Source organism: Pseudorca crassidens, chromosome 2 (genome assembly GCF_039906515.1).
Source record: "Pseudorca crassidens isolate mPseCra1 chromosome 2, mPseCra1.hap1, whole genome shotgun sequence".
Lineage (NCBI taxonomy): Eukaryota > Metazoa > Chordata > Mammalia > Artiodactyla > Delphinidae > Pseudorca > Pseudorca crassidens.
The window spans coordinates 145,889,805-145,913,735 of NC_090297.1; the positions used below are offsets into that span (position 1 = coordinate 145,889,805).

A 23,931-nucleotide genomic window follows, 5' to 3' on the forward strand; every position below is an offset into this window, starting at 1 on the left:
ATAGGATTAACAGTGGTTTCTCTTGAGGAGACCTTTTTCTTTCCTTATACTTGTCTGAATTTTCTAATTCTCATATAATAAATATGTATTACTTTTATAGTTAAAACATTTATTTTAAAAAAATAGCTACAGAAGTCTCGTTTTCAGCTGTCCCACCTCTGGGCACACGAGTTTTGAACCAATCTAGCAGGAATGGCCCACAATGGGGTAAACGTGATGACCGCCTTCCCTCCCAAACCCAGTCCACCGAGCGTGGCTGTCCCCTACTGCACAAGCAAGGACCCAGCTCACCAAGCTGTCCTGGACACGCGGCGCCTGCACAAGCCTCTGGACTCCATTCTCCACGGTGACTCCCAGCCAGTTGAGTGTTGCCCAGCACCAGAGGTAGTCATTCCCACCATGCCAGAAGCTCACAAACGCAAACGTCATTGCAGTGGAAAACAGTGTCCCTAGCAGGCCGTGCTGGGACCCGCCCGCTGGAATGTACACATACCTAGAGATAGAAGAGGCTTTTAGGAACCATGTGCAGGGCTGTCCCGGCAATACCGCTTGCTCCCGGGCTTGATTCTCCTATCACACATTGCTGTTCACTGTGTGCAGACCCTTCCTGACTTCCAGGAAGCCAGAGCACTCCCTGAATTCTCCATCACACACGGAGGTGGCAATACATAAACCTCAGCTCTGAGGGGCTTTAGCTTAAATGAACACACAGGCTAAAGAGCTCTCATTACTCAAGCAAAATAGCACTTACAGGAGGCAGGGTGAGGAGCACTGAATTTAGAGTTTCTAAAAGGGATGCACCCCACTGTAGAAGCTCACTCACAGAATGGCAGTTAAGTTTCTGGTTACATGAGGACGCCAGACTTCAAGGCAGGTATGTATTTTACAGCTCAAACTATTAAGTTTCTGGTAAACCCAGTATTTAAGCACAATTGCTGAATTCAGGTCCCTAAATGGCAGGACAGCTCCTGCAGAAGAGGGGAGCCAAGGCCAGACCCTCGAGCTTTCCTGGGAAGCTGCCCAGAAGCAGTACGAATTCGCACTGTGCTCACAGGGCAGCCGGCTTATCACCCGAAAGCTACAGCCATCCCTCGGGTATGTTCTCTACTGTTGAGACAGCTGTCTGACTACATACCCACAGAGCCGTGTTCTTCAATCAGTATGTTCCTGCCAGAGTTGGGCAAAACTCACATCTTGGCTTGTCAGGATCTGGACAACTAGGAACACACCCTCCTTACAGCAGCCTTTTTTAAAAAGCCCATAGGCCTTTGTTTACTGCTGGTCAGTGCTTCTTTGTCCAACCTTCTTCCACGAAGGAGAAGGAAATCATCATTCCCTGAATACCCAGTGTGTCCCAGGCACGGCACTAGACACTTTCCATGGATCACTCAGCTTGATTCTTTGAAACACCATATGCTGTTCTAGCATGCCAACCCATGGACAAGTTGTCTTGTTTATATATTATTTTAATATTTTGTCAGAAATTTTATCTTTAAAATCATTTTCGAATAGAACAGTTTTATAGGCAAGCCAAAAAAAACAAAATAAAAACCATTCCCCAGTCAATAAATACTTCTAAAGACTATGTGACTATAAGTAGTTTTAAATGTCCTCCCTCACCTTCAAAGGTGCTCCAGGTTAGACGGTAGCTTATGTGATCAGCTTAGCTAGCCCCACTATCTGGGTGAGAAAAACGGGCTGGGAAGGGGAAGGGCCTAGATGCAAATCTGCGACTATGGCACCAGAGTTAATGTTTTCCATTACACCTCTGGGTTTATTTTGAAAGCCCTCCTATCTTCCATCCCAATCTGAAACAAACCGGAAAGCGTGTGAGAGTGTAGGTATTTCAGAAACAAGCGAAGCAAAGAAAATACTTTCTCTTGTGCACAAACAAGACCATCTTGACAATCAAGTTAGCAGATACGCATCAAGCACTCACTACCGCTTAAGGAATCCTCCATCTGCTGTCAAGCATTTATTTAGGCCTCCAGGGCAGTCCTGGCATTATGAGCAACGCAGAGACACAAGACGTTGTTCCTGCCCAAAGGACAGGTAGAGCTGGTTGTGAAACAATAGCAAACAAGTCCCATCATTAAGCTGATATGGTACTTGTTTGCTATATGATACGGTAGAAAGTATACCAGGAGGGCTTAAGAGTGTGGAGGAGAACAGGGTCAGTGGAGGTGAGTGGGTTACGGGAGGCTTAATGGTAAAGGTCCCCACCCTGGAAAGGCCTAGAGGATGAATTTTGCCAGGCAAAGGGGAGAAGGGTGGGTGCTGCATCATGGACCGAGAAGGGGCGGGCAATGAGCCCGAAAAGCCTGACAGCCCCAGGAACAGGTGTTTTATTTGGCATTCTGCTGCCCCCTACAGGCTACTTGGTTATTGGTGTAGAATGCTCAGCAGAGGCAAAAAATGGACCACAAACCTCTGCAGCCTCCCACCTGCATGAAGGTAACGACTGACCCATCATGGGGCTCCATGGGGCTATACTCCACTTCACACAATCAGTTCTGTGTGTAAGAAGGTTGCATGTTAAAAAAAAAATGGGGTGGTCAAACCAAGTTCAAAAGGATAAGGAATAACTGCTGTTCACAGAAACTTTGCAGATAATCATTTTATAAAACAAGTTAATTCTGACCCTAATACTCTTCTCATCCAACACTGGTGTGTTTTACGTTGAGATTTTTGTTGTATCTCACTACGTTAAAGTGAGCTGCACTACATATATCAGAAAACCCCAGTAGAGAATAAAAACCTCGCATCGTCCACATCAATGGTCCTTAATATTAGATTCAACTCCAAAAAGAACATGTTTTCAAGCTTGTGACAAGGAAGCATCTAGCCCCAAAATTACATGCACAGCTATTTCAGGCATCTCTTGGTATCATGGCTTTGCTACTTTGCCTTCAAAAGTGACAGCCGACAAAAATCTCTGAAAATGCCTTTTACTCCAGAAACTCATATATGGCAGGTCTCCAAGGACATGAGGTTGCTTGCTTGGTTTAAACCAGAAGAGGGTATGGTTTCTAGACTGGAAGACAAAAATCCCTTCTTCTCTCTTAATTTGAAGAAGGCAGTAGATACAGCAAGGAGAGCGAGCATGTTTCCTTTTCACAGATTCTACCAGGCTTGTGTCAGTTCCATGATTAATAAAAACAGAAGTATGTGTCTGTTTTAGAAAAGCAGGAGTACGACCTCACTCGCTTAGATCCGCTGCACACTGAAATTGATTTCCCAGTGGAAGAAAGCATTCAGTACCACCTTCTCAGCGAAGCAAAAATAAAAAGATTTTTTTTTCCTGTCAGTGACTGTGTGAGCTTGAGTGTGCGCAAGGCCTGCCCCTGCCAGGATGGCTTCGTGGGGTCACTGCTTGCAGAGAATGTTGCCTGAGGTAGTTACCATCCATCTGTGCCACCTTATTAATTTAAAACCATCTAACAGAATTAATGCAACATAGCAAACTCCCAACTCAGGAGGAGGAACCTGTCTAAAATGTAGATGTTATTTATAACGTCTACCCTCTACTGAATATCCATGTACCAGGTACTTTATATAAACTATTTCTAATCACTTACACAACTTTGCAAGGACCAGTCCTATTTTACATGGGAGAGGTGGAATCCGAACCTGGAATGTTCTACTTTCAGAACCCCTAGGCCTGTGTTCTATGAAGCCATTTACCGTAATGGGAGCATCTCTTGGTGAGATGTTCCTCTGATTCAACCAAATCTTCAAAGCGGTCTCCACAGAAACATCCAACCAGTATTTCATTAACTGAAGAAAGATGCTCGTTATTTACAAAGGAGCTTAGGCCAAGGAGCTCTGTGCCAGAAAGCCAGAGTTACAAGTTCCATTTTTAAACAGACTAAATAAATTCCTTCCGTCCCACCTACCGTCTTGTCCAGGCAGGCATCCTGCAGATGTCTATGTTAGAAGTTACGTGTAAGAGGTTGATGGTTGGGGCTTGTTGCTGAGTAGTAGGCATATGTGAAGGGAGAAGAAAGTATCTATTTCCCTCATACCCCTCTGGAAAACAACTCAAGAATGTTTGACAGTTGGGACAGGGGTGGTGAGAATCCACGTGGTAACAATAAATGCTGGAGAGGGTGTGGAGAAAAGGGAACCCTCTTGCACTGTTGGTGGGAATGTAAATTGATACAGCCACTATGGAGAACAGTATGGAGGTTCCTTAAAAAACTAAAAATAGAACTACCACACGACCCAGCAATCCCACTACTGGGCATATACCCTGAGAAAACCATAATTCAAAGAGGGACATGTATCACAATGTTCACTGCAGCACTATTTACAATAGCCAGGTCATGGAAGCAACCTAAATGTCCATCAACAGATGAATGGGTAAAGAAGATGTGGCACATATATACAATGGAATATAAATATAATACAATACAGTATATAATATATACTATATTATATATAATATATAATTATACTATGTTATATATAAAAATATAATAAAATATAATTTAAGTCTCAGTTATAAAAAGAAACAAAATTCAGTTATTTGTAGTGAGGTGAATGGACCTAGAGACTGTCATACAGAGTGAAGTAAGTCAGCAAGAGAAAAACAAATACTGTATGCTAACACATATATATGGAATCTAAAAAAAAAAAAAGGTTCTGATGAACCTAGGGGCAGGACAGGAATAAAGATGCAGAGATGGAGAATGGACTTGAGGACATGGGGAGGGGGAAGGGTAAGCTGGGACAAAGTGAGAGAGTAGCATTGATATATACACACTACCAAATGTAAAATAGATAGCTAGTGGGAAGCAGCCGCATAGCACAGGGAGATCAGGTGGGTGCTATGTGACCCCCTGGAGGGGTGGGTTAGGGAGGGTGGGAGGGATACACAAGAGGGAGGAGATATGGGGATATATGTATACATATAGCTGATTCACTTTGTTACACAGCAGAAACTAACACAGCATTGGAAAGCAACGATACTCTAATAAAGATGTAAAACAAATTTAAAAAATTTTTTAAAAGACATTACTCTTAACATCACAATGCTCTCTTTTTTTCCAAGACCTACTCAATAGCTTCCTGTTATCTTCAAACCCTTTGCCACGAACCCCAGACCCTAGTGAGGTAAGAGGATGAGGCACCTAAGATACTGAAAGACTTGGTTTTTACTGTCCCATGGATTGAGTTGAAGTTGCTGACTTCCCATCTTCAATTACCTATTACTTGGCTGAGCTGGGGCAGCAGTGGCTAACATCCTATTCCAGCTCTGCTTATCTTTCTACCCTATTTCCCACTAGTTCTCTTGAAAAATCCTGAAATTCTGAACAAATGGGGCTTTCACACTTCTGTGCTTTTGGTCATACCATTTTCATATCCTCCATCCTCTCTGGTTTCCCAACTCCTCCAGGAAGTCTCTTTTAAATATTCCCACTCTCTATTTAACCCAGAGAACCTACTGTTTGTACCACTGAAATGAACAGTTATTCATCAAAAGATGTCTTTTCTATTATGATGATCATTTCAGCTAAACTGTAAAATTCTTTTAGGCAATTCTACATATGTATGTATGTGTGTGTGTGTGTGTGTGTGTGTGTATGCATGCATGCGTTATTATATAGTTACTAGTCAACAGTATTTAAATACCTAACAATATAATTTTCATTTACTTTTCATAATCTCCAATAGCTTTTACACTTGTGATAAACTGTCACACTGTCACAGACCCATTATGAAAGATTAGGAAACAAGGAAGGATTACACGGACCTGCTCTCATTATTGGGGAGACTTCGGAAGACACCCATTCCCAAAGAACATAGAGACCTGACGGCTCTGAAGTCTCCCCACACTTTGTAACCCTACTTCCCCTATTAAAGTAAAAATCATGCAGCCCCAAAGCTCCAGACATATCCCAACCTCGAGGGATTTCAAAAATGACAAGTACTAGCCTTTTAAACACTAGAGTCTTTAGTGGCTGGGAAGGGAGGACTTCTGGCTGTGTCTCATTGGTGGTAAGGTGACCCCACCTTGGCTTCACCTGGGCTCTTCACCTGAGATGAGTTCCTGCTTAGAGTTCTCTGCAGAGGTGGCCGTGCTCTCCTAAACCCAGCTCTCATGGGCAGTGGCTCCCGCAACCCGACCCTGGCTCTGGCTTTGGCCTTGGCCCACATCTGAGTTCTCTTTCTCACAGCCCAGTGATGACCCACCAGTCAAATCCCCATCCTCTAGGTAGTGGACACAGGTCTGGTGTTTAGCTCTCACACAGGAACTAAACTATATATTTACTTATTAAAAGTTTTCAAAGGAAGATGCACGCAGAAAGTATAATTTACTTTTAATATCTTTCTGCCCAGTACAGATCATAATGGGATTTTAATAAGTAAAAACCAGCAGTTGGTTAATGGGCATCTGCAGACCTTATCATCTCTGGAGGCTAAGAGAGGTCCACTTTCAAAGCAGAGGGCACGTCTGAGCTGGGCTAAGACTGAAAGATGCTGGCTAAAGGTTTTGTATGCAACTCTGAAAAATTGCCTATTAAAAATGTTATGTCCTATTTGGCAACAAAATACTGTGGAATTTATAAAACAGAGATTAAAATCCAGCTATATTTAGTCTACACTTAAACTTCTAGGTTCATGTAATTAGATGCCAACATTTTTTTAAAAATTAATCTTTTCATTCCACGAAGCCAGTAGCTCAGTGGGCTGAAGTACCATGCTGATGAACCTAAGCCTGTAACTTCCATCCTAGAGAAAGATTCAAGTCTACCCTCATAAACCAAAACCCAAACTCTAGCTCCCCAAAAGCTCTATCTTCCTTCCTGCGGAAGAGGCTAAAAGAGCATGAATGGCTCAGCCCAGCTGCCCTTACCACTAGAACACGCCCAAGCAGCAACAGCAGCAAGGCGTGGGACCAGAAGGAGGGCAGCACCTGGATGCTGGAGATGTGGCCTTGGTCCTGCTCTGCCACTTACCAATCTCTGTAACCTTGACCTTGACAATCAAGGCTGCTCAGCTTAAGTCTGTACACTGAGCACATACTGGGAATGTTAAAATCTTCTTTGGTGTGAGTTGTTATAAAGATCAGATGATACAATACATGTTTAAGGAGTTTGGAGATTTGAACACTCCATGTAAACAGAAGGATGCGTACTTAATAACAATGGGCCAGCGGCAGCATGCTTGCACTCAGGAAAAAACAAGGTGCCGTTATCATAATGATTAGCATCCCTATATTTTTCACAAGCATTTCAAGGCACCAAGACCTCCGGCCTGCTTGCTCAGGGATGTTCTTCACTTAAAACCATTAGCCTTAAATATGCCACCATTGGCACCAGGTCGCTTAGTGCTAAGGGGTCAAAGCTAGAGCGGAGGAAAATTTTTGTCTCCTACTCTTCTAGGTTCTTTGGTTGGGCTAACAAACATAAGAGACATAGGCAGATGAATAGGAGAAAGACAAATTTAATTACATACGCAGGGGAGTTCACAAAGACAGTGAGACTCAAGGGCAGGTGAGGCAGTTGAGGCTCATATGCTGTCCTGAGCTACGGAATGGGATAGGGATCTGGGGCTTCAAAGTGTAGGAAGGGAATTCACAGGGTGATTAAGAAGAGCAGATGTTTGGCCATTAGAAGTTTGCCCTGCCCTGCAGATACGTCTTTCAGATAAATATGTTATCTCTGGGAATAGCTCTTTTTCTGGTACAGGCCCCCTGTCTAAATTCTTTGAGATAGTTAAGTTAGAGGGAAAAGTTTTTCCTGAATCTGCGGGATCTTGATTGCCTGCAGCTCAAAATAATCCACATGCCAAAGTGGCATCTTTGGGGGGTTGCACATTCGGCCCCCCTTCAAAGTTATGGGTTCAACACTCACATGGACTTGTTGATGATGCCTAACCCAGACACCTGATACAGGCTACAGAAGATCCTGTAGGGGCCATGTGGGCGGATCAGGGCAAAGCAGCCTCTACCACAACTTGGTCCGATACCAACATCTCACCTTCAAATCGCCGTAGCCCTTCCGCTCAGGTCCCCTCTTATCTACAGAGTACAGGTCACCTCACCAAGTCCTTTCCTTATAATGGGGGACTGCTGGGCGGGCAGGACCAGAAAGTGCTTATACTGGTTTAGTCATTCAACTTGTTTAAAGCAGCCTACTAATGTTCCAGAGGTTAGAGTCTTGGTGATGCCTAAGTCTTTGCAGTATTACAACCTTCATGCTTACAGACTGAAAAAACAAACAAGTCTTTAAGATGTCCTTCTTCAAAAATGAGCTTCTAGTCACAAATGAGAGATGGGAAGGCCCGGGGGGGGGGGGTGAGCAAAGAAAGGGGTGTGTGCTTTTTCCCTCCATGGGGCTGCTAACCCTCTTTTGCTTAAGAGCACAGTGAAGCCTCAGCAATCCCCGGGGCTCCCGGGCCCACATCTGTTCTGGGTTATACATAAACACCATATAAAACAGATTCTTTGGAGGTCTGAGCAAAGGAGAGTGAGCGGGAGTTTGCACTCTCTAGTGCTAAGGACTTGAGTCTCATCGCTAATAAAAAGGTCCTCAAAGCCTCAGTTTAATAACCACCAAGACTTCCTGGCTGCCTGCCTGTCTTCCCACCTTCCTCCGGAGAGGATGCTGAAAGCATCTATAAGCTGCCCTAGGCCGGACCAAGAGGGGGAGGGTACAAAAAGCCGGCTGTTGTGCAGGCAAACCCGCATGTTTGTAGGATGGAGGTGTGTGTGATTCCGTGTCTCAGAGTCAGAAGGAAAGGGTTGAGGGGAGAGACCCCATTGTCCCCTTCTCCTAACACACTTCTCAGTCTTTGCTCCATCAGCAGATCCCAAACCCAGGGTCCAAATTACCACCGTCCGGGGCATATGCCTCCTCTTATCAGCGGCTGTACTGTTTCTCCTTTGTGCTCCCTTTTCAGCTCTGCCTCTCACCCACATCCTATTCAGGGCCACTCCTGCTCGTCCTAATCTTCTCACTCATTTAGCACAACTGTTAGGAAAATGTTCACTACAAAACGAACATGTACAACTCAAAAATGACTGTGCTGGTACAATGCCTTGGGTGGGTGGGGGGGCCTCTAGAAGAACGTGCTCTGCAGACAAGCGCGCTAAAGAAATGCCTGACCGAATGCTGAAGCGTTTCATTCTCCACCTGGGTTGGTGGTGTGATGATTTTGAGACAGCCGTGCCGGACAGGTCCCCACAGAGGCAGGCCCACAGCCTTGACAGGTGTATACTCTACATTCCTATGGTGACACAGTATCTCAAGTGATAAAGCCCAGTAGGTTGGTCACTCGGGCAAAGACAAAAATGAACCGCTGAGGCAAAGAAGAGGCAAATCCTTTGTCCTCGGGAAGCATCCAGTCTTAGAATGACAGTCCCTAGCCTCAGGGGTCCTGCTTACAGTGCATAGCCATCATATTACGTCCTAAACTAAAACCCATCAGCCTGGCTTTTTAAAAATCATTCTCCCGCTGGCTCCCTCCTATGCCATGAACTCCATCTTACGAGTCTCCAAAACAGATTCTCCACTCCAATTAATGAACTTCATTCTTGCACAAGTGTGGGCCCTACGATCATGCCAGCCCACCCCCCAATCATGTAAGACCTCTGTCTGTCCTTTCCACCATCTGATCTTTCAAAATGGGTTCGGCATTCACTTCAGGGACTATTTCCCCCAGCTGATCCCACTGAATGCGGGTGGCCCGATGATTCTTCATCTCTGCAGAATTCATGTGTTCGTCTCGGGCTAAGTTATTTCTTCAGACTTGTTGATGTGCTGTTCCTTAGCAATTCTGAGCTACTTCATCAGGTCTGAGGGTACGTGGGACTCCCCACCTCACAGTCAAGACATGGATCAGAGAACTATAACATTTCTCTTTTTATTTCCCCCGGAATCTAACTTAAACTCTGAACTCGGGGGTGCTCAATGAACCCTGATCAACTGCCTTCTTTTCCTCATCCTCCTTTCTCTGACTCATTCATTCATTCCCTTCCTCTTTTCCTTGTCACTCTATATACACAAAAGAGAATTCTCCATCTGGAAAGCGTGGCCTCCTGAGTAAATGTCCTTGTTCACGTCTGCCTCCACCACTTTCTTCTCTAAAGAGCTATGGGGTTTGGAGGGTGATATTTACAAAGTCAGACTAAATCACAGATGCCAGCTGGAGGTGCCCCTAAGTGAGGGGACAGCTGGCAGGGACCGAGAGGTGGGACAATTAGCAACTCCAACTTCCCCAGGAAGCTGCCAGAAGTACCCAAAAGGGAGACTTAACCAAAAAGCAAAACTTCAGCGTTAAATGGTTTTAGTATTAGAGCACCCAAATTGGGAGGTTTAAGATTTGTGATATTAACTTTAAAAGCCACAAATAAAATCCTGGACATGCTCCTCAGTACCAGATGCGTGCGGGGGCGGGTGTTCACGAGGCCAGCGGGAGTGTGGCTTTGGCCCTTCGCTGGATCGCTTGGCTTCACTTTGCTAACAAAATCTCTTCCTCTGCCGTGAACATCACTTCCAAGTCCGATGCGCACTTTGGCCACAAGAAAAGTAGTGAGCGGTCAGGACCACTGTTGGACATGAACGAATGCACATACACACACACATACACACACACACACACAGAGTGCCTCAGAGCACAGAGGAGAGTGGAGTGTGGATGGGGAAGCCAGGGTCACAGATTTCAGTGATGGTCTCTTTTCCAGGCCTTGGTTTCCAACTGGTAAAAGTTTCAGGGCTACGGGACAACTAGGGGTGAGGTCTATATAGTATGGAACATTTGGGACATAAGCACGAATGGTCTTGAAGAGTTATGATCAATTACAACAGTGTGCTGCTTTGCTACTGGTCTCTGCTAAAACAGAAAGATCTGTCTTCTCTAATGGATTTTCAGGACACGGAGCTCCTAAAACCATAGCTTATGCTCCTGAGTTCCCCATTCCCCCCACTTCTCTGCTGCCACGAAGCTAACGTATGAACTAACACAAAATGCACAAGGAGAGGGTTATCTGAAGGAAGCCTGAAGTGAATCTTGATTCAAGGTGACAAATCCTTTCCTAAGAGCAAATTTCCACCCCCACCCCCACCCCACTCCCAGTTTATCTGCTTCATCACTTCAGACATACATATTGTGGACTTCCTTAAAAAGTAACAGTCATTGGTAATAAAAATGTTCAGCTGAGTGGGCCACAGATGGGTTTCAATGCCCAGAAAGGGAGAAAAATGGGAGAAAATGCCAGCAGGTATACAGGTACCTCTTTCAAAACACTGCCATTGAAGACTGTTTTCAGGAAGAAGAAAAATAAAGGTCCCAGGCAACGAAGTGCTGTTTAAAAAATAATCAAAGACGCAGACCTACTAGAGAATGGACTTGAGGACACGGGGAGGGGGAAGGGTAAGCTGGGACGAAGTGAGAGAGTGTCATGGACATATATACACTGCCAAATGTAAAATAGATAGCTAGTGGGAAGCAGCCGCATAGCACAGGGAGATCAGCTCGGTGCTTTGTGACCACCTAGAGGGGTGGGATAGGGAGTGTGGGAGGGAGGGAAATGCAAGAAGAAAGAGATATGGGAACATATGTATATGTATAACTGATTCACTTTGTTATAAAGCAGAAGCTAACACACCATTGTAAATCAATTATACTCCAATAAAGATGTTAAAAAAAAAAAGAAAGAAATTATCCTAAAAAAAAAAATCAAAGAGAAATGGTTGCTGGTGGTAATAAAGAGGCTGCTGCTCCCTCTCTGGACTGAACTCAGTACTGACAAATCAGCTCTAACAGAACTGTTCCGAGTGCCTCTCATTTATCATAATTATGATCCACAGTCCCTACCAGACATGACACCTTTTAAGGCTGGGCACTGGAAGAGACAACTGATAATGCTTGGGTCTGGGCATGAATGACGATAAATCTGCAGCAGCGTCCAACAAAACCACGCCAGCGCAACACTTAATGGAAACAAAGCAAGAGCATCATCCCATGCCCGGGAAACAATGCCCCATAAGCATTTTCCCCTTAATGCAGCGAGAGCCACCCAGATGACGCTGCTTATTCAGAAGATGCTACGGTATAATTGAATGAACTCTTGAGTGCCCATTTAGAGATTAATATTTTAAGAGCTAGCATTTTACAGAGACAGTCTAAGGATGACATTCAACGTGTGCCACAAAAGGGAGTCTCTTGTAGATTAAGAATGCCACCGTTTATACAATAAAACCATACGAAATCCAAAGATGTCGGTCATGGAACTGGATATTAACATGGTCGTCCATGTTGGGAAATAGTCCCTTCCCAAGGGTGGGAGAAAGACGTAGACCGTCAGAATGGGATTTTGCTCGCCAGGCTCCCTCTCAAGTGGGGTCGAGGTGAAGAAAGAAGCTTTGTGGGCTGCAGAGTACTATGCCTGACTTTTACCTTATCCCTGACAAAGGCGGGCAGAGAGGATGACGGGAGATCAGGTTCTCTCAAGCAACCTGTGGCTAATACAGCTGCAGAGAAAAGCCAGACCTTGAGTCTGAGCCTGCAGAGAGGCAGCTGGGATCCAAATGAAAGAAGTGCTGTTGCCAGCTCTCCCCTCCCACACCACCATCTTGCCTCCCGGTAAAAGAGCAGACAAAGGGCTTCCCTGGTGGCGCAGTGGTTGAGAGTCTGCCTCACGATGCAGGGGGCACGGGTTCGTGCCCCGGTCCGGGAAGATCCCACGTGCCGTGGAGCGGCTGGGCCCATGAGCCGTGGCCGCTGAGCCTGCGCGTCCGGAGCCTGTGCTCCGCAACAGGAGAGGCCACAGCAGTGAGAGGCCCGCGTACCGCAAAAAAAAAAAAAAAAAAAAAAAAAAGAGTAGACAAAGAGCAGCTCCCAAGCAGAGTCATTCCGTGGAAGCCAAAGGGGCAAGGATGTCCCCTCGGAGCTCCTGCCTGCCTGTGGAGTCTCACTGGCTCAGGCTATAGCCACTAACACAAATCTAAGGCCCGGTAACCGGTCCAGCAGGTCTGGGCCTCCAACATCATCAGCTTCCCTAAGGAAGGAGGAAAGGACGTGGAGGACATGCAGTCTATTTGGGTCACGTGCCCAAAGACAAGGTGTAGGGCAGGAGGTAGCTGACTCTCGGTTTACTGTTGGCGCCTTAGGTGGCACAGATGAGGAAGTCTGTTCTGAGAACTCAATGAACAGACCCTTTTCAATTCCATGGCCAAGTCTAGGAGACAGGGAGCCCCCTTCTAGAATGAGTCTCTGGAACCTCCCGAGAGAGAGGGTGCCTGCCCATGCTGCAAAGCACAGCACACACGGGCTGTATGGCCGTGGGCTTTAAACAGCAGCTCCTCGTAGGGAGTCAGGAGCCGAGAACCATCCAGGGGGATGCTGGAGTGGACCAGATGGAGGGGACAAGCAGTCTGCTCTTCAGAGTTCAACTCTGGGGCCAACATCCCCACCCATCTGGCTGTCATCACGTCTGCGACAATTTCCTGCTGTGTCACGGTCATGACTAGACCCCTGAGGCCTCAGGCTGGACTTGAGGGCACTGCCTTAAGTGACCTCTTCCGGGAGTTTCAGGACTGCAATTCTCAGTCACTTCAGTCCTCAGTGTTCTAGCTCCTCGGCGAGAAGTTTGCTGGGAGAATGGAAATCTCTCCACCGCACTGGATGTCAAGGGTGACTCCCCAGTCACACTGGCAACAACTCACTCAACAGACAGCCTTGGGGCGGGTCTGGGGCTTATGCTCTGCCTCGGCAGCACCGGCCCCTGCACGTGTGGCTGCCTCTGATGCAGCTGCGGAATCCAGCACCCCCCATCCTCTCAAGGAACCCCTCGTTCTCGGGGGCTGCCCTGTGCAGTGACAGGTGCCCAACACCAATCTTGAAGGGAGCTCGCATCAGGGTCTCTGCTGAGCCCCTCAGGGCTGCACAGCTCTTTGGAGGACCCGAGTCCAAAGTCCCTCGGGAGTAAGACACCCCACGGCATCACACTCTGAGCAGGGCACAGGACTCTGCCAAGGAAATGCCACCCTTTAAGGGTACAAAGCATATGAAACTCTAACGGAGACTCTGAGTTGCACCTGTATAACCTGGTATCACGTAACTGTACAGCGACTGTCCACTAGACTCAAACCAAGGGACTCCTTGCTCCCAAATCATGCATGTGTGTATTTGCTTTTGTGAAAGGAATGTGCCTATAAAAAAAATATGCCCACTAGCTACTACAGTCTAGGCACTGTGAGAGACACTGAGATAATAAAAAAATGAATAGAAACGTCCTGCTGCCTGGAGTGGATGGTCTAGCGGTAGAATTAGACATCTAGAGGTACAGTTAAAAACTGCACAGCAGAAGGAAATACATGCAGCCTAGAGATGTAAACGGCACGCACGTGCTGGGGGTGTGCAGGGGAGGGGGGAGGGGGAGGGTCTGTAGAATGGTCCCCAGGGGAGGGTTTATAGAGAAGGCCACACCTGAGATAGAGAAGGAAGGGACTACAGAGAGAAGGGGGGGCTCTATTTTGCCTTTACTGACTAGTTGACATCAATTTCAAGTTAACACTAATAAGGCTGGCAAACTCTCCCCAAAGCCAATGTCAGAGGAAAAAGTTTATCATTCCCTTCTTAAATCTCTCAAGGAAAAAAAAAATCTTAAAAGTTGACAAATCTGGGCTTCCCTGGTGGCGCAGTGGTTGAGAGTCCGCCTGCCCATGCAGGGGATACGGTTTCGTGCCCCGGTCTGGGAAGATCCCACATGCCGCGGAGTGGCTGGGCCTGTGAGCCATGGCCACTGAGCCTGTGCTCCACAACGGGAGAGGCCACAACAGTGAGAGGCCCGCGTACCGCAAAAAAAAAAAAGTTGACAAATCTTTAGAAAATGTAATCTTACATTTCCCTTTGGAAAATCTAAATGGCAGGCTACAGAGAGATATTTGGGCACATGACACACGAAATAAAATGAGGCTTTCTTAACGAGTTACCTGGGAACCAAGGGCACCTAGATGTCACACGTGGATGTTAATGAGGCTGCCTGGGGGGTGAGCCTGGCTTGGCAGGCAGCACCTCGCGTACATGCCAGGATCTGTCTCTACCTCCATAACCCTGAACTGCTGTGACCCAGGCAGGACCAGAGTGTCAATCTAGGAGATACACTATTTATAATCCACGTCCAGTTCACCTCATAGGATTGTACATGATCAGATAAGGCAAAAGGGATGAAAAGAACTGAAAATTAATGTAAAACAAATGATTATTATACTAACAGTATATAGATAATAGTATATTAGGATTACCATTAGCCATAATAATCAAGGAAGGAATTTCCAATGAATTAAATATTTTTCTTAATAAGGAAGAGAGAGAGAAGACACTGACTGCTCACCGTAAGGCGGGCACTGTGCTGAACATTTTACGTGTTATTCAATGTCCTAAACTACCCAGGGAATCTGCCCACTCCCCCCATTTACAGATGAGGAAAATAAAGCTCAGAGAAGGTTATTTACAGCCCCAGTCAAAGAACTGGCAGACTAGATCTATGTTGCATCAGAGTACAGGACCCAGACCAACTGGTAAGAATCACAGGGAAGCATGGTCTCTTCACTCTGAGCTGTCTGAAAGGAGAAAAGGAACACAGCTAATCGTGGAGCGGGGAAGGAGAGTCAGGTCTGCTTCCAAAAACGCATGCTCTTTTCACTAGATCAAGTGGTTTCCCCACGATAACTATAGACTTGAGGCATAAATAACCTGTATGCCTAACATTAAAAAGATAGTTAAGAAATATTATATTAAATACTATCTATCTTTTGAGCCCCAGATAGGTGTCAATCACCATATTCAGTGCTTTCTACAGCAACTCATTTGATTTAGATGGTACTTTAGCATCCTTTGGTCATTTCTGGGAACCTAAATTATCTTTGTAGCAGCAAAGCATGACAGTTCTAGATAAGTGTCCAGATCACTATGAGATGACAAAAATCCAGTGAACTTCCACTCAAATAAATCTGGTAGAAATGTATTATAACACCTCAAAGTCTAGAGGTCAAGGACAATCCCCTCTTGTTAGCACAAAGGACCCTGGAGACAGTAAGGATCTGAGAGCTCATCTTGTGTACGGACCCCCCTGTACTATACCCACAACCAGAAACCATCCAGCCTCCACCTCAACACTCTCAGTGACCAAGAACTCTTGGCTTTTTGAAACAGTCTTTTCTACCCTTTTAGGACAACTTAGATTGGAGACAGCGTGCTTCTCTGTACTTTTCGCTGTTGACCCTGGTTCTCCTCTCTGAAGCAACATTTTGAACATGGGTACCGGGTCTTCAACTGGCAGCCTGTCAAACATCTGATGAAGGTTCTCATGTCTCTCCAAAGGTTTGATTTTGGACACAACGTAGCCTCAGTTTCTTTACCCATTCTTTTACACCCAGTTCCAAATCTCCTGTTATAATTTCCCTTTTTCTAGATATTTCCTCATTTGTCTGTGTTCCCCTAGATTCTGATACCTGAAATAGATTGCACATTTATGGAATGACATGAATAGTGAAGAAGAGACTCGGAATACCGTATTCTTTTTCTAACCATATATTCATACCATCAACAAACATTTTCTATGCATTTACTATATTCCAAGTACAACAATTAGCAGTGGAGACATTCAGGAACGTGCCATGGAAGACTGCCCTCAGAGAGCTTACTAACCTATTATAATGATGAAGCCCGTTGTGACATTTATTTCAAGGCAGCCTTATCTCATACCAAAGTCTGCACCTACTATGTTCCTGAGAAAGTCAAGACCATCGCATAAGAGTGCCCTCACTTCTTTCCTAACCACATACATTTTTATCTCTTTCGGTACCTATCCACTCATTCATTTATGTGCCCACAGTGGAAGAGATGTCCTTTCCATGACTAAGGCTACCTCTGCTCTTTTGTTCTATCCACTTCTGACTCCTGAGGGACCATGCTCCATCAATTACCCTGTATCCTTATCCAGCTTAACTGAACTGGTTCCCTCCTTAGCACAAAGACATATTTTCCAGTCCTTCCTATTTTATAAACACCCTTCTTTTACCCCGCAACTTCTACTTCTTCAACTTTGATCCTAACTACTTTTCTTCACAGTCAAGTATTTCAAGATCCTTGAAGGAGCAGTCTACACCCAGTCTCTAAGCTCCCCCACTCCCAATCGATCCCTAACCTGTTGCAATCTGACTTCTGTCCCTCCCCACTACATTCAAACAACACTTGTCAAGATCATTAATGGCCTCCAGATCGCCAAAGCCAATGAATATATTTATATCTTCCTCTTACTTGTCTGCTATATTTGGCATTGCCTGTGTCTTGCATTTTCCTCTTTTGATAAATTTCTGCTTTATGTCTTACCGTTACAGCACTACTTATGTTCATTATAGAAAATTTAGAAACAGATATATAAAAAAATTCAGAAATAACCACCAATGACCTTTTTGTCTACATTCTCTCTGACATCTTCCTATAAATACACATTATGTACCACTTTAGGAAACTGCTCTGTTCACCTAATCTATCACGAGCATCCTTCCGTGTCTCCACCTTCCTTATTCACATTCTTTCCTCCCTTGGCTCCAGTGAAACCACTGTTTTTGTTTTCCTTTTACCTCCAGAGCCATCACTTCTCAGTCTCCATCGCAAGCTTCTCACTCTCTGCCTCGTTCTAAAAGTGTCAGCAGCTTCTCAGAGCTCTCTCCCTAGACCTCTATGCGCTCACACTGGGGGGCTGCACTGGCACACTGACAAAGCTGTCACTGAGTGTGGGTTCATCTATCACAGCCAGCTAGTCTGCCACACATAGAACAGGTAAACAGAAGATGCTCAAGGAATATCTGCTACACTCATCAGAAGGCAAGAGGAAGGGGGAGAAGGGCTCTGGTGAGCAGTACTGCTGCAGACATGACTTTCCCCAGCAGTAGACCCATCTGAGGGCAAGGAAAAGAAGAAAGAAGGGGTGAAGGGAAAACGACAGAGAAGCACCAAAACCAATCTCTCTCCTTCACGCCTTTGCTGAGAGCTGGATCTGTCACGCAGTGGCTGAGAGGCACTACCGAATGGGCAAAAAGAAGCTCCCAACCGGCCCCTTGGGTGGTCAGCCCCCAGCAATCCCTGGGCACAGGTACCCTTGGGAGGTGACCCTGAAGAAGTGCTCCCTGTATTTCACTCTAGAACCCTGCCCACCACGCCTCCCACCTTCCCACCCACTCTCTCATGAACTGCCTTCCACTCCCCGACCCACCCCAGCTTCACCTCTCAGCTCCTTCCCAGATTAACGTCATTCAGCTGCCACACCCAAAGGACAACCCCTGACCTCCAACACAATATTTTTTTTTTTTGCTATTCTTAAATTTTTATAACTATACAAGTTTTCAGTTGCTTCATTTTCTTGACTACAGTTGAATGCCATAGGGTTGAGACCTAGTCTGTTACTTGAATCTACAGTCCCAAATGCCCAGTATACTTCCTTATTCCCTCTAGGTGCTCGCCACAGGCAGAATCACCTGACCCAAGGGCATTACCATAGGAGCGTAAAGTGCAGTGGCTGAGAGCATGACTCCTCCCCTGGGTTCTCATTCCACCTTCACTTACTAGCTGTGAGGCTCTGAGTCTCAGGGTCCTGACTGGTCGAGTGGAGGTAATAAAACCCACCTCATAGGCTTGTCATAAAGATGACCTGGGATACTGAATGTAAAGAGCTCAGGACAGTGCCGGGCATACAGCAAGCACCCAATAGATGTCAGATGTCAGCTGTGACAAGAAAAACACACCTGAGAAGAAGACAAGTGAAGAGAAAGCAAGAGAGCCGAGTCCTCTCTCCAAAGCATTATGTCCTCACATCCACAGCAACTTCACAATTCTTCACCCACGCCCACCCTCTTCACCCTTAGTGATCGGATTGAAAAGAACTTCTACAAAGCACTCTTTTCCTTATGAGCATTACATGCCTTAATAAGCTGGATCAGTGGGAGTCCCAAATGTCAACAATTCAGATTAGAAAAATACACATTATTCCCAAGTACCCTCTCTAATTAGTGTTTACATGATTTGTATGGCTAGTATATTTTACACTAACGGGTGTTCTAGAAATAGCAGTAAATACCCAATGTCCTAACAGTTCAATAGCTAGCTAAAATTGAACTGGCTTATTGCATGATATTTGTGAGTTGTAATCCTGTAATTAAGGCTTCATTAGTCCTTACAATGCCAGGGCTCTGTAGTGGTTGATTTAATATGATGAAGTTTGTCATATTCAGTTAACCTGTCATATTCGTTCATTCACTCATGCATTCATTCATTCCCTACTTTGGGCACCCACTATGCACCAGGCACTGGGCTAAGTACTGGGGATATACACACCTCAGTGATGTCTCCCTGAAAATGTCATGGCACCGGATACCTCTTGTTTCACCATCTCTAGGTGAACCTTCATTAAGGATTTATTAAGTGGCTTTTAGGTATCAGACACTGTGTTGGGTACGATGAGAAATATAAAAATGCTAGAGACACACTCCTTACCTCCATGGAACCGATGACCTGATTGATAGACTAAACAATCACTGCTTGAAAGAGACAGCAGTGTGAGTGCCTCTGAAAGACGAATAACAATTAACGTTCATCCAGTACCTTCTATATGCCAGCCACCTGGCTGGGCACTTGCCACATTTAAACCTATCAGGTAAGTTAAAAACTTCCCACTTTCCAGAAGAGGAAAACTACTCAGTGTGTTTAGACTTGGACTCAGATCTGTCTCTGAAACTGGCATTTTGTCGCCATATCATGCTAACTCTTAGCTCAATCTCTTCAGCTAAAACTTATTTATATAAAATTTATGCAAAACTAGGTATAGAATGGCTCATATTTTAAAATTACGAACAGATTTATTTTTAAGAGTTCTTAGTCTTTTAATCCTATAAACTCTTTATGACTAAACCAATAGCCCCTCTCTCTGCCCAAAAACGTAGCCCATGATCACCCAGAAGCCATAACAAGAGTCAAGAGCATAGGCCAGGAAAGAAATTACCTGGTTCCACAGGGCTCGTCCCAAACTCAGCTGGGGACTGGAGTATGGCAAACGATTCTGTATTTAAACTAGGAAAGAGGGTGGCCACTGTCACCATATCTCTCAATTCTTTCTTTGAGAAAAGGTTTATGAAAGAACCTTGTAGAGAATCTGGCCCTCAGTAATGATTAACTTCTGCGATGGACTGATTTGTGTCTTCCCTAAATTCATATGTTGAATCCTAACCCCCAATGTGATGGTATCAGGAGGTGGGGCCTTTGGGAAATAATTAGTTCATGAGGGTGGAGCCCTCATGAATGGGATTTGTGCCCTTATAAAAGGGACTCCAGAGAGCTCTCTTGCCCCTTCCACCATGTGAGGACACAATGAGAAACCAGCGGTCTCCAGGTGGAAGAGCACCCTCACCAGAACCTGACCATGCTGGCACCTGAATCTTAGACTTCCAGCCCCCAGAACTGTGAGCAGTAAGTTTCTAGTCCACCCAGTCTATGGTATGCTGTTGTAGGAGCCCGAGTGGACTAAGACAGCTTCCTTCTGTCTCCATGGTCAGTGTAGCTCAGGGTTTGGCATTTCTTAATCTGCAAAGCTTTCAAAGTGAAAAAAGAAAAAGGAAAAAAGGAATCCACCATGCTGTCCCCCGCTCATGCCATCTGACAATGTCACTGCTGGCCTTTTCCTACTGGCTCTTTCTAACCTGCAGTGTCAGCGCTCTGCACCACAAACATGTCTCAGAATAATCCCATTTGGGGAAAAGCAACCAAGTATGAGAGAGGCAAGATGTCAGATACGTTCTCATCCTCTCTCTCTTTGTTCACATTTCTAAAAGAGAACAAGCAAGAACTAAATTTAATCTTCAAGAACTAAATACCAATTCGAAGGTAGGGCCTACTCCTTAGAATGGTCCCAGAGAGAACCTGGAGGCCTGAACACCTCAGTACTGAGTATTTTCACATGATTCTAAAGGTTCATGAGAAAGGAAAGCACAGGAAAACTTTACAGAGTGGCGGAGCTACGAGGTGGTCAAACCAAAAGAAACAAACATTGGATCCTATTAAATGGCCTTTTGGGGCCTTCTAATGTCATAGTGGACCAAAGCTCTCACTCCCCTGCCCATTACCCAAATTATTTCAGACTCATCAGGTTCTCAGCCTTATTAGAAACATTTCTGGGTGGAAATGCTATAATTTCTTAGATAATAAGTTATGGAGCCTGGAACATATTTTTTCACTTATCACACACACACACACACACACACACACACAATACCTTCATTTTCCTGGTAGCAAAATGACTAGACAGCTGAAAGAAGGAACAACATCTACATAACTCATGGCAGAGCTGCCAGTGCAGCATCACAATCAAATTAAATCCTGGGGCTTCCCTGGTGGCACAGTGGTTGAGAGTCTGCCTGCCGATGCAGGGGACACGGGTTCGAGCCCTGGTCTGGGAGGATCCCACATGCCGCGGTGCAACTGGGCCCGTGAGCCACAGCTACTGAGCCTGCACGTCTGGAGCCTGTGCTCCACAACGAGAGGCCGCGATAGTGAGAGGCCCGCGCACCGCGATGAAGAGTGGCCCCCGCTCGCCGCAGCTGGAGAAGGTCCTCGCATGCACAGAAGCGAAGACCCAGCACAGCCAAGAATAAATAAATAAATAAATAAATTTAAAATATATATATATATAAAATAAAATAAAATAAAAATTAAATCCTGGTTGGTTGAGTACATGTAGACCAGATCTGAATTTCTGTCTCTGACCTGTGGTCCCCAGGACCTTTTGGGGGGAAGACCTGGCCATTTTTGTAGATGGCAGAATCCTGCAGCCGGAAGATGTGGCTTTAGGAGCCAGACAGGCCTGGGTCCAAACCCCAGCTCCACTACTCCAAACATCAGCCCAACTCTGCAAAGAGCTAAAAGCTACATACAACGGGTGCTGAATAATATATGCTGAATGGAATTAAAAATTAGGCCTATTACTAAACCCTGCTTCACATTAACCTTTTCTGACAAACCTCTCCTCTAGCACTTAGGATCCACTCCACTGGTTCAACAGATAGCTACTGAGCACCCAATATGGGCCAAGCAGACAGAGATTAAATTGTTTATTTAAAACTGTGAACAAAACAAAGTCTCTGCTCTCACGAAGGATTCTGGTGGAGGAGACTTAAATAAGTAAACAAATGAATAAGTGAAATACTTTGATCCATAATAATTTTGATTATACTTTTGTTAACAATAATTAATTAACAATACTTTCTGTGAAAAAATAAAGCAAGATAAGGGGCTAGAGTAGGATGACGTAATTTAGAATCTCACTATAGATGACACCGTGTTATTCACTACTCTTTCCTGTATGTTAATCCATGTCCTGAACTAGGAGATAAACTTCTGGGGCACACACATCATGCCTATAAATTCTTTATTCTCTATGACATCTGTTAGAGTGTGAAGTACACAGCAAATGTTCAGCAAATTCCTATCAACTGACTAAAACTGAACTGGCTAAAGAGGATTCCTTCAAGTTAGAGGTTATCTAATTCCATGAGTTACTACTTGACATCATTATGAAACAAACGGGAACTTTACAAATACAGTCTCCTCACTATTTCCAGACTAGGAGGTATCTTATATACTCCTCATCCTTACAACTGATCTGATGCCAAGACAGAGCCTAGCCTTCCATTTCAACTTCTTTGGGCATCTTCCCCAAGGATGTCCATCAAACCACATACCAACCATCTGACCCCAATCTATGGATGCCTAATCCTGAGAAAAACCTCTTTCCTCTGGAGCTGCTCTGGAGCTATGAAGAAAAGAGCAGAGATTATTTAACCACATGGAAAGGAAAGTATTTTCCTTCCTCATTTTGCCTAAACATGTGAGCCCTTTCAATGAGGAATACCTCAAAACTGACCAGGGCTTCCCTGGTGGCGCAGTGGTTGAGAGTCTGCCTGCCGATGCAGGGGACACGGGTTCGTGCCCCGGTCCGGGAAGATCCCACATGCCGCGGAGCGGCTGGGGCCGTGAGCCATGGCCGCTGGGCCTGCGCGTCCGGAGCCTGTGCTCTGCGGCGAGAGAGGCTGCAGCGGTGAGAGGCCCGCATACTGAAAACAAACAAACAAACAAACAAAAAAACTGACCAGAAAGCAACAAGAAAAGAAAGTAACTAAATCCATTTCCTAACGCTAAACAGCTTTTTTCCCTTCCCTATTCCTTTTCCCTAGCAATTCTCCCACCAGAATCACTAAACACTAAAAAACCACTCAAGCCAACAAAAACAGACCCAAAGGCAAGTCCTGGCAGGTGGCAAGTGTCTGACCTTTGGGACAAATGCATCCTTTGTGTCTGAATAAAGTAGCAAGAGAAAGAAACACAGGGTCAGCCAAGTAGGAGAACTCTGCTGCAGTACTCTGCAAAGCAACGTCACCAGCCTTCACCTAAAGCTCCCACTGTCCTGATTCCTTCTGTAATATTAAGAACCACCTAATATTTGTGCTTCGTGAGGCACATTTCATAGTTTTTTTTAGCTTTCACCCAACTACCATTTGTTGAATACCTTCTAGTAGAAGGTCCAGTGTTAGGTGTTATAGGATATTCAAACCTGAGTAAGAAGAAAGTCTCTGCCACTTGCAATATGGTATTTCCCCCAAATACAAAGTGGAGTCAACCACTGTTATTACCTAAGCTGAAGAAAAAATCCTTGGGGATCCAGGCCCATGTGAAGTGTAGCCACTTGCCCAAGACAGTTGAAGGTCAAGTAGGAACACTGCCCTTCTGGCCCTCCTAGAAGATGTGTCTGAACGCTCATGTAGACAGTGTCACCTGGGCTGCTCTACCTACATACTCCTGTTCACCCAAATAATCAGCTAACACCTTTCCCACTTCTTCCCTGACAGTAGCCAACAGATAACTGGCCCTGGG

General features: G+C 45.2%; 1 protein-coding gene across 18 annotated transcripts in view; it reads right to left on the reverse strand.

Moving 5' to 3' along the window:
• HHAT (hedgehog acyltransferase) overlaps positions 1 to 23,931 on the reverse strand; it is a 363,049-nt gene that overhangs the window by 96,328 nt on the left and 242,790 nt on the right. For all 18 annotated transcript variants that reach the window (XR_010941290.1, XR_010941289.1, XM_067729070.1 and 15 more), the window contains one exon: positions 292 to 493. Coding sequence is in view for 16 of the 18 variants with exons in the window: in XM_067729070.1 (XP_067585171.1) it covers positions 292 to 493 (202 nt within the window). In the remaining 2 variants the exon portion in view is untranslated. The remainder of the gene's footprint in view (positions 1 to 291; positions 494 to 23,931) is intronic.